Below are 12,102 nucleotides of genomic sequence, written 5' to 3'. Positions count from 1 at the left end.
AGGTCACTGCTAATATAGAGTGAGAGGTAATTTCTTACAAGCGATGTTAGAAGAAAAAAAGGAGAGTTCCTGAGATTTTGGACATGTGGCAAATCATATTACAGGGAAGTTGTATGAATTTATTTTCCATTTTTAACATATTTTAGATTGTGCATACTGTCAACACCCATGCATTAATGAAGAGGTAAAGGGTAGTGATAACCCCAAATGGCTGCTAATGTAAGAATAATTAACTTTGAAATGTATGTCTGTACTTTATATGTGAATATATGTGCATGGGTTTTTGCTGTTGTAAGTAGAAGATGGTGTCGCTTTCCATCTTTAGCCTTTATTGAGAGATCTCTCATTTTTAACATCTTGTAAAATGATATTTTTCACTTTAAAATTATAAAAATTGTGTTTGCTCATTTTGAAAAGTTCAGACAGAAGTGTATATAATAAAAGGTGCAAGCTTCCTGAGAGGTAACTGTTATTTACAATTTGATATATATTTTCAGATATTTTTCTGGTATTTATCTTACAAGTTTGGATTATTGATTTCAGTTGAGCTGTAAGTCAGAGTCTGATTTTTGGGTTCATATTTAATGATTTTTTTCCCTCTTTCTCTTCCTTATAGGCTTGCTATGGGTGTTCTCCAGGATCAAAGTGTGACTGCAGTGGCGTAAAGGGGAAAAGGTGAGGTCTGAGATTGGCATTTGAAAATTTAGTAAAGCCAGTAAACTAATGTTTTTAATAAATATTTTTTAAAAAACAGGGCTTTTATCTCAGTACTTAAGTAAGTGAAATGAATCCTATTGTACTGCTATTTTAGAGAGCTTATAAAGATTAGATTATATCTTAGGGTCAGCAAAGATTTTCTGTAAAATGCCATATAGCAAACATTTTAGGATTTATGGGACACATCAGTTTCTGTCACATATTCTTAACTCCCTTATATAAATAGACCTTTAAAAGTGACAAGAAACATTCTTAGCTCTTGGATCTTAGAACATAAGCCTCTTGGGGTCTGGATCAGGACCCCTTTCCAGTAACATATTTCTGGCAACCACAGAAGGGACAATAGTGGAGAAACCCTAGCCCAGTGGCTACCTTTAGGTAAGTGTTGGGGTCCTTTAGTATCTGCATTTAGCCTGAGAGCTATAATCTGCCAAACTCTGATTGGTCTTATTGAAGGCACTGACTTACTTAATAGGCAAAGACGGGGGAAAAACACTTAAGAAGGAAACTAAACATTTATCAAGCTACTAATCTCTGCCAGATACTAGGTAATTTCATTTATTTTTATCTAGTCTGTGCAGGTTAATAATAGATGAACGTCTATTTTTTTTTTGAGACACGGTCTTGCTCTGTCACCCAGGCTGGAGTACAGTGTCACAATCAAGGCTCACTGCAACCTCCGCCTCCTGGGTTCAAGCAGTTCTCGTGCCTCAGCCTCCCAAGTAGCTGGGATCACAGGCATGCACCACCATGCCTGGCTTATTTTTGTATTTTTGGTGGAGATGGGGTTTCGCCATGTTGGCCAGGCTGGTCTCGATCTCCTGGCCTCAAGTGATCTACCCGCCTTGGCAGGGGATTCCAGGTGTGAGCCACCATGCCCAGCTGAATGTTTATTTCTATCTTACCTTTTCCACAGCAGTATCTCCTATTGTGCAGATACTATGATTACCAAGTAAGTATTGATGAAGATTATATAGCATAAGCCTAACCACTGTAAGTCAGTGAATGACATTAATATTATAAAATAAAAAAGGGACAGTGAATTATAGTCTAAAGAGAGTTATACTAGGAGATGGGGTCATACTCTAGTCTCCACTCTTTGGGGCTCAATATTTTTTAATGAATGAGTGAATGTTGCTAATTATATATGAAGCAGTTTAGGACAGTATTTCTAGGGCATAATCTACTTAGAGGTATAGAAGGTACGTTAGCATATTAGACATTCTTGTAAGTTCTGGAGCAAAGAAACCTATTTGTTTGTTTTGTAATGCTACATTTCCAAGCCGCATTTGACCATGTTATATAGACTTTTCCCCTAACAGAGCAGCTGTTAATATTAATTGGATAGTCTTCTGCAGAACACTTATTTGAGTAACATTAGTTTGATGGGAGTAGTTTTGCAGTAAGGGTGCTTTCTGTAGTGATGAAAATACCAAGAGGGATAACTTCATATAATAGTAGAGTGATGTTTATCAGATTAACTGTTCTTGAGATAAGAATGGAATACTCTGGACAAAATGTAATAGCTATTTGATAGTACAAGAAAATAACCAAAGGAAAAAGAGGACTCTGCACTTGAAAGAAAGGAAATACACTGAGCATGTTTGCATTTATATGGCTTTTCCCCTGAGTATAGCCCTTAGTCTGCATGGCAAAGGATGGCTAAAACCCAGACAAAAATCCATGGTCTTACTGACTTGAGTCAGCAGACAGAGTTGAGGATGCCAGAATGGCTGGAAAGTGAAGGGGGATATACTGGAATGTAGGGAAACACATTGGAAAGAGCTCAAAAAGTTGCTTATAGATTCCATCCAAATTCTTGCTTGAATCCTGAAGTTTATAGTTATAGAGGAAGGTTCATACAACCCAGCAAAAAGGAGCAGCTGGAAGTCTGCAATAACTGAGCATAGATTTAACCATTGTCCGTTGAAAGGAGAATGGAGTTTTAAGTTCAAGTTCAGCTGAGTTAACTATGCTATTTCTTAAAATAGAAGTTTAATCAATACTCTTCAGAGGAAGTTAAGAGAATCCAGAATCTCTCCATATTACCTACAATGTCCAGTATGCAATTAAAACTTACCAAGTAAAAGTGATCTACTTCAAGAAAAAGACCAATCAATGAAAACCAACCCTGAGCTAACACAGATGTTGGAATTTGTAGACTATGATTTAAAGCAGAAAATAGAAAAGGAAAATCTCCTCATAATGGGTGACCAAATAAGGAATCACAACAGAGTAATGGAAACTGTATTTTAAAAAGGAAAATTTATATTTTAAAAGCAGAATATAGAAAAAAACAATTCACCAGATGGGCTTAACAACAGAATGGAGATGGCAGAAGAAATAGTAATCTTAAAGATAAATCAGAAGAAACAACTCAATCTGAAGAGCACTGAAGAAAAAAGCAAAAAACAAAACCCAAAACACAGAATAGGACCCCAGTGACCTCTGTGACAGTGTCAAATGGTCTAATACAAATATAAATGAAGTCCTCTAGGACAGGAGAGAAAGAACAGGAAAGCAAAAAGAAAATAAATTATGGGACACTAAGAATGGCAAGAATTCTCCATGCTTGGTGAAAAATATAAATTTAAAGATATAAGAAGTCCAGCAAACCTCAAGCAAATAAAAATGAAGAAAACTATACCTAGGCCCATCATAATGAAACTACTGAAAAAATAGAGATTGAAAGAAAATCTTGAAAAAAGCTAGAGAAAAATTTACACTGTGTATAGTAGAACAATTATTGAATGATGACAGACTTCTCATCAAAAAGATTGGATAACGTACAGCAATGTGAGAACATCGTTGGAGAGGTAAAAAATTTGCAAGATCAATTATTATATACAATGAAAATATACTTCAAAAATAAAGGCAAATTTAAGACATTTTCTCATAATAAAAATAGGGAATTATTCATGAAGAGGCTTGCATTAAAATAAATATAATGAAATTTCTTCAGGCTAAGGGGAACTCTCACTAGATGGATGTGTGAATTTTTAGGAGGGAATGGAAAGTAATAGAAATGGTGTAAATATGGGTAAATATAAGAAGATTGTATCTTTTTTCCTCTATTTATTTAACACAAAGCACTGTTCAAGTGTAATAACAGATATTCAAAATACATGAAGCCAAAACTGACAGAATTAAAGGGAGAAATAGACAAATCCACAATCACGGTTGTGATTCTAACACTCCTATTTCAGTTGTTCCACTCTTAACAACTTAGGCTTTACTGACATATAAAGAGCCCTATATCAAACAACTACAGAATTAATTTTCAAGAGCCATGGAATTTTCACCAGTGTAGACTATGAGATAGGTCACAAAATGAGACCCTCTAAATACCAAAAGATTAAAAATATCAGTATATTCTCTTATCACAATGGAATGGGTAAGAAATAATAATAATAATATTTGTAGAAAATTCCTTCAATTTGGAATTTAGAAAGCACTGTTCTAAATAACTGCTGGACCAAGGAAGAAATCAAGGAAAATTAGAAAATGATTTAGTTACATATTGTTGAAAACTGAAAATTTTGGAATGGGATTAAAGCAGGGCATACGTGGGAAATAGATTTAAATGTCTATGTTAGAAAAGAAGAAAGATTTAACATTGGCGACCTACGTTTCTCACTTAAGAAGCTAGAAAAGGACAAGCAAATTAAATTTAAGATAATGAAGGAAATAATAAAGACAAAAGTAGCAATATATTAACTGGAGAAAAATAGAAAACACAGTCAAAAGTGGTAATTGATGGCACAAAAGATGATAAGAAAATAGAAAACACAAATTACCCATATCAGGAATGACCCTACAGTCATAAAAGATCAATAAGGGACTATCATAAATCACTTTATAACAATAAATTTGACAGCGTAGGGGAAATGGACAAATTCCTTAAGAAATATACATTACCAAAAACAAAAACAAATTTAATGCGTGAGTGAGACTGCGTGTAGAATGAAGGAAGCAAAATATAAATAGCCCTATATGCTAAGGAAGTTGAATTATCAACCCTTCCAACTAAGAATTCCTGTTCCAGAAGAGTTTACTGATGAATTCTATGAAACATTTTTGCAAGTAACAGTGTCAGTCTTGCATAAACTTATTCAAAAAACAGAGGGATATTGAATGCCCTCCAGTTAATTTTGTGAAGCAAGCATGGCCCTGATACCAAAACGAAACGATGACAAAATTACAGAAACAGAAAACCACAGATCAGTATCCCTCGTGAGCATAGATACAGAAATTCTTAAAATTTTAGCAGATCAGACCCAACCACATATAAAGTGGATGACAGGTTGTGACCAAGTGGCATTTATGCCAGGAATCCATGTTTGGTTTAACATTTGAAAATCAAAAATTGTGATTCACTATATTAAGACCAAAACAAAATTTAGAGCGTAAATATATAAACCCCCATATAATTATCTTAATAGATACAAAGAATGCATTTAACAAAATTCAACATCCATTTCTAATAAAAATTACTCTTAGTAAACTAGGAGTAGAAAAGATTTCCTCAACCGTAAAGGGCATATGCCAAATCCCTAAAGCTAAAATTATACTCAATGGAGAAAGACTGAGTTCCTTTCTCCTAACTTCAGGAACATCTGCTCTCACCATTTCTATTCAACATTGCTAGTACAGTAAGACAAGAAAAAGAAGCGAAAAGTATCCAGATTGAAAAGGAAGATATATATTTTTTGTTTTTTTGATGACGATATGATTTGTCAATGGAGAAAATGTTATGACATATGCTAAAATACTCCTAAAACTTATAAGTAAGTTTAGAAAGATCACAGAATAAACAAAACCAACAAACTAAGATCAGTAAAGAAAAATCAGTTTTATGAGCAATGAGGAAACAATTCCCTATTCAATAAATGGTGCTGTGATTACTGACTAGCCATATGTAGAAGAATGAAATCAGACCCCTGCCTTTCACCATATACAAAAATTACTCAAGATGGATTAAAGACTGACGTGTAAGACCTCAAACTATAAAAATCCTAGAAGAAAACGTAGGAAATAGCATTCTAGACATTGTCCTTGGGAAATAATTTATGACTAAGTTCCCCAAAGCAAGTTCAACAAAAACAAAAATTGACAAGTGTGACCTAATTAAACTAAAGAGCAAAATAACAAAATAAACAAAAGAGTATAGCAAAAGAAACTATCAACAGAGTAAACCGACAGCCTACAGAATGAGCAAAAATATTTACAAACTATGCATCCAACAAAGGTCTAATGTCCAGAATCTATAAGGAACTGAAACAATTCAGCAAGCAAAAAAAAAAATTTCTAAAATGGGCAAAGGACATGAACACATACTCCTCAAAAGAAGACATACATATGGGCAACAAATATGTGAAAAAATTCTCAATGTCACTAATCATCAGAGAAATGCAAATTAAAGTCATAATGAGATACCATTATCTCAGTTAAAATGGCTATTATTAAAAAGTTAAAAAAATAACAGATGTTGGTGAGGTTGCAGAGAAAAGAGAATTCTTATACATTGTTGGTGTAAATTTGAATTAGTTCAGCCACTGTAGAACTCAGTTTGGAGATTCTTTAATCAGTTCAGCCACTATAGAAAGCAGTTGGGAGATTTTTTAAAGAACTTAAAACAGAATTTCCATTCAACCTAGCAATCTCAGTACTAGGTGTCTACCCAAAGGAAAAGCAACTGTTCTACTGAAGAGACACATGCACTCATGTGCTCATCACAGCACTATTCACAATAGCAAAGATGGAATCAACCTAGATGCCCATCAGTGGTGGACTAAAGAAAATGTGTTACATATACACCATGAAACAGTATGCAGCCATAAAAAAGAATGAAGTCATGTCCTTTGCAGCAGCATGGATGCAACTGGAAGCCATTATTCTTAGCTGATTAACGCAGGAACAGAAAACCAAATACCACATGTTCTCACTTATAAGTGGGTGCTAAATACTGAGTACACATGGAAATAAAGATGGTAGCAATAGACACTGGAGACTACTAGTGGGGAAAGATAAGGGGGAGACTGCTGAAAAACTGCCTATCAGGTATGACACTCACTACCTGGGTGATGGGATCATTTGTATTCCAAAACTCAGTGACATGCAATTTACCCATGTAACAAACCTGCACCTGTATCCCCTAAACCTAAAAGCAGGTAAAAAAGAACTGTTATACAAGTGGAATCATAAAGTACGTGCCTTTGTAAGACTGGCTTTTGTCACTCTGCATAATTCCTTTGAGAAGCATCCAAGTTACTGCATGTATCAATAGTTATTTCCTTTTTATTGCTTAGTATTCCATGGTATGGATCTGCCAAAGTTTGTTTAACCATTCATCCATTAAAAGACATCTGTTTTTGTTTTTCTTTTCCAATTTGGGAATATTATGAATAAAGCTGTTATGAACATTTGAGAAAAAATCAGTCATATGTCCATAGTCTAACAATGAAAAGTAGTAAATTGGAATTATAACAGTGCTATTTAAAATAACATACAAAATTTCAGATACTTAGGAATAGATCAGACAAAAATGTGCAAGTCTCATACCCTGAAAACTACAAAAATATTGCTGTGAGAAATAAAAGAAGACCTAAATAAATGGAGATATATATCATATTCATGAATTGGAAGACTCAATATTGTTAAGATGACAATTGGCCCCAATTTATCTATAGATTCAGTGCAACTCCAATCAAGATTCTTGTGAATTTCAGGGGCTACAAATTTAACAAGGTGATCCTAAGATTTAGATGGAAATGCAAATACAGCATTTATAAAAAACAATGTTGGAGGATTTACAGTACACAATTCCAAGACTTAGTATAAAACCACAGTAAACAAGATAGTGTGCTATTAGCCAAATGATAGACATAGATGAATGGGACATAATAGAGACTCACAGGTAAATAGTTAATCTGTTTTTTGACAAAAATGCAAAGACAGTGGAGAAAGTCTTTTCAATAAATAGTCCTGGAAGGGTTGCATATGCATATGCACAAAAATAACTCACACTTCATATAAAAGTTAACTCAAAATGCATCATAAACCTAAATATAAAATCTAAATCTTAAAGTCTTTAAGGAGGAAACAAAGGAGAAAATCCTTGTGGCTTTGGGGTAAGCAGATATTTCTTAGATGTGACATCAAAAACATGATCCACCAAAGAAAATACTGTTAAGTTGTATTTCCTCAAAAGTAATAACTTGTTCTCCGCTAAAAGTATTGTTAAAAGAATAAAAAGATAATCCACAGTCCAGGAAAAATAATATTTGCAAATTACATATCTGATAAAAGACTTGTATCCAGAATATATAAAGAACTCTAAAAATTAATAATAAAACAAACAGCTCCAAATAAAATTTAATTATAAACAAATTGGAAGAATATTTTGACACTTAATAAAAGCAAATATATAGATGGCAAATAGATACATGAAAAGATGCTTAACATTGTTAATTAGGGAAATGCAAGAGAAAACCACAGTGAGATACCACCATAAACCTATTAGAATATCTAATAATAACTTTTAGCCAAAGCAAGTATAGATGAGAATGTGGAAGCAACTGAAACAATTATAGATTATTGGTATAAGTGGAAAATGGTCTACAAAGTTTGGCAATTTCATAAAATGTTAAACACCTATTATATGACCCTGTTGATTCCTAAACATTTACCCATGAGACATCAAAGCATATGCCTATATAATCTTGTACATGAATATTCATAGTAGCTTTATTTGTAATAGCCAGAAACAGGAAACAACTCAACTTCCCATCACAGGTAAATGAATCAACACATTGCAGTATATCTCTACAATGGAATACTACTCAACAATAAACAGTAATGAATTACTGATATTCACCACAACAAGTTTGAATCTCCAAGTAATTATGCTGAGTGAAAAGTTAGACAAAAAGAGTACATTCTTTATAATTCTATTTATATAAAATTCTAGAAAATGCAAATTAATCTACAATGACAGAAAGCAGATCTCTCATGGTCTGGGGTGGGTAGGAGTAGAGAGATGGGTATAGGAATAAGGAAGATATGGGCACAAAGAAGCTTTTGTAATGGATTAGCTATGCTCATTTTTTTGATTGTGGTAATGGTTTCTGTATTAGTCCATCTTTGCGCTGCTATAAAGAAATACTCAAGACTGGGTAATTTATAAACAAAGGAAGTTTAATTGACTCACAGTTCCGCATGGCTGGGTGACCTCAGGAAACTTACAGTCATGGCAGAAGGCTTAGGGGAAGTGGGCACCTTCTTCACAAGGCAGCGGGAGAGAGAAGAGTGAGGAGCAAAGAGAGAAGAGCCCATTACAAAACCATCAGATCTTGTGAGAACCCACTCACTATCAGGAGAACAGTGTCGGGGAAACTGGCTCCATGATCCAGTCATCTTCCACCAGGTTCCTCCCTCAACACTTGGGGATTATGTGGTATACAACTCGAGATGAGATTTGGGTGAGAATCCAGAGCCAAATCAGTTTCACTGGTGTGTATATGTGTCAAAACTTTTGGCTAGGCATGGTGGCTGGCTGACACCTGTAATCCCAGCACTTTGAGAGGCTGAGGCAGGTGGATCGCTTGAGCCCAGGAGTTTGATACCAACCTGGGTAACATGGTGAAACCCTGTCTCTACAAAAGATATAAAAATTGGCTGGGCATGGTGGCACACACTTGTAGTTCCAGCTACTCAGGGAGGCTGAGCTGGGAGGATCACCTGAGCCCAGGAGGTCTAGGCTGCAGTGAGCTGTGTTTGTGCCACAGCATTCCAGCCTGTGCAACAAGGTGAGATCCTGTCTCAAATAACCACCCCCCAAAACAAACAAAACCCCCCAAACTTTTAAAATAGTATACTCTACATGTGTATGATTTATTCTATGTTAATTATACTTCAGTAAAACTGCTTTGAAAAAATACGTTTTTAACATAGAAATAAAACATCTAGATTTCCCTGAAAGAATGTGTCCAAGTGCACATTGCTAAACAAAGAAGACTTGCTAGACCCCTGATGAGATCAAGTTAACCAGTTGACAATGTAAAATCTGTGTCACAATCAGACATTAACTAAACCAAGTGTGCCTCTGTCAGTGGCATCAGCATTTACTGGGAGCTGGTTAGGAATGCAAAATCTCAAGCTCTGCAGCTGATCTACTCAATCTAACTCTGGTGTCAGGGCCAGGTAATGTGTGTTTTAATAAGGTCTCCAAGTGGTTCTAATGCAACCTAAAGTTTTATAGCTGATTTAGAGTATCTCAATTTTGGCAGTTGCCAAAGTTCTATTTTCTTGTTCTACCAATTGTAATACATCAGATATTTCTAGTGCTACATAACTACAAAAACAAAATAGACATTATGCAAAAAAGAGAACCAAATTGCCTATAATTGCATTACTTAATTAAATTATCATCTCATTTGTTCATTAAGGGTCTTGCCTTGTCCATATGTTCATATAAATATGTTCATATAATTTCTGCATTTTTACATTATAACCTGAAATAATTTTAATCTCAATTATTATTATAGCAGTTTGTCCTATTTTGTATTTTTCCTATCCTCAGAATTCTAATATCTTCCTGGTTAATTTTTTCTTCCTTGAGAAACTATTCTTAAAATACTTTTTTATTTTAAAGTTGCATGATTATACAACTTCTTATTGTCATTATAAAGTGTGCTTCCTGAAAATGGTAACACTTTTATGGAAGCCTTTAACTCACAAACTAGTCTACTTCTCAGTACATCAGATTTTTATCCTTCTTAATACTAGCTTATGATATAGAAACCAGCCAAAGGATCACTAAAAGTTGTCCTTTGTATAATTTCCCCTAGCCCTAAATCTTATGTGTTTTTAATTTTTGACAAAAGCATATGCCATATATTTTATTTAATCCATTAAGGAAGTTTATTCATTGAATGAGAATTTACTGAGTATTTGTTCTGTTGGGCACTTAGAATACAAAGTTGAAGAAGACATAATTGATTAGATGAAGTAGTAATGTGAGGGGAGTCAAAGTTATTACAAATTTCTGGCTGAGGTAGTTGGGTTGTTGCTATTTCCTGGAATGGAGAAGACAGTAGAACATGAATTCAATGTTGTTTATATCAAGTTTGTTCTTAGGAAAATTACAAAATTTTTCGTTGTCCTGATTCTTCATATATAAAATGGAAAAATAGTGTCTACCTCATATTAACATTGAGGGTATTAAATAAGATAAAACATGGAAAGAGTTTAGAGTAATGATTTGTCATATAGAAAACATGAAATACATGTTAGCTATTATTATTGTCATTGAGTTTTGGGTGCCTGTATGCATTCAAGTGGAGATGTTTGAGACAGCTGCCTATGAGAGCCTAGTTTTTTAGGAAAAAGAGTTGGTATTTTAGATTCCCAGGTAAAGAGAGAGAAGGTCAATAAAAGAATCCCAGCACTTAGGGAGGCCAAGACGGGCGGATCACAAGGTCAGGAGATCGAGACCATCCTGGCTAACACGGTGAAACCCCGTCTCTACTAAAAAATACAAAAAGCTAGCTGGGCGAGGTGGCGGGCGTCTGTAGTCCCAGCTACTCGGGAGGCTGAGGCAGGAGAATGGCGTGAACCCGGGAGGCGGAGCTTGCAGTGAGCTGAGATCGGGCCACTGCACTCCAGCCTGGGCGACAGAGCGAGACTCCGTCTCAAAAAAAAAAAAAGGAATCCAGTATAATATCAGTATTTAAAGGATAGGCAGAGGGAGAGAAATATTATTCCACAAAGGAAAATAAGAATGATATTTTTATGCAAATATGGGCAGGCAGCATAAACCAGTTTTTATTTTTAAGTTTGACCTTTAGAAATAGCCATTTTCTGTTTGTGTTAGCAAATTACAGTAAAATCTACAGTAGTTAGAGTAGGCAACAACAAATGTCAACCTTCCCTACCATATGTATTAGGAATTAGATGGAGGATCCCACCCCCACCACATCCTCGCTCAAGGCTTCTATAGTTTCTACTTAGTAACCTTAGTACCTTTCAAAGGCTCTGGTATTGATCTTTGAATTCCTTTTGCTAGTGTCTGGTGGTTGCCCTTCTCTTTTCTTTACTATAATATTGCTCACTCTGCTAGATAGACCATGATATTATTTGACTGTAGTGCAAGGAGATTTCAGGATATATCATTTATAGGTATATGGTTTTATTAATATCAACAAAATTAAGCTCTTTAGCACCTCCACTTAAAATTTTTAGCTTATTCCTCTCTTATCTGTAGGCGAGATAGCAGTTTTGCTTCTGAGGAAACATGGCTTTCTTCAAGTATTATCCTCCAGTTTTGGCAGAGATATGCTCTAAATACCACCTGGGATCCCAAAATGTACCTGTTTTCCTTTCATG

The 12,102-nt window shown here is 34.8% G+C and overlaps 1 protein-coding gene across 1 annotated transcript in view; it reads left to right on the top strand.

The window, feature by feature from the left end:
* Nucleotides 1–12,102, top strand: part of COL4A5 (collagen type IV alpha 5 chain) — a 273,437-nt gene that overhangs the window by 104,101 nt on the left and 157,234 nt on the right. Inside the window, 1 exon segment of the mRNA XM_033201238.1 lies at nt 617–680. Within this exon segment, the coding sequence (XP_033057129.1) occupies nt 617–680 (64 nt within the window).

Source organism: Trachypithecus francoisi, unplaced genomic scaffold, assembly GCF_009764315.1.
Source record: "Trachypithecus francoisi isolate TF-2019V2 unplaced genomic scaffold, Tfra_2.0 Lachesis_group6, whole genome shotgun sequence".
NCBI classification, from domain to species: domain Eukaryota; kingdom Metazoa; phylum Chordata; class Mammalia; order Primates; family Cercopithecidae; genus Trachypithecus; species Trachypithecus francoisi.
Note: the sequence above shows the minus strand (reverse complement) of the source record. Positions and strands in the feature narration are given on the sequence as shown.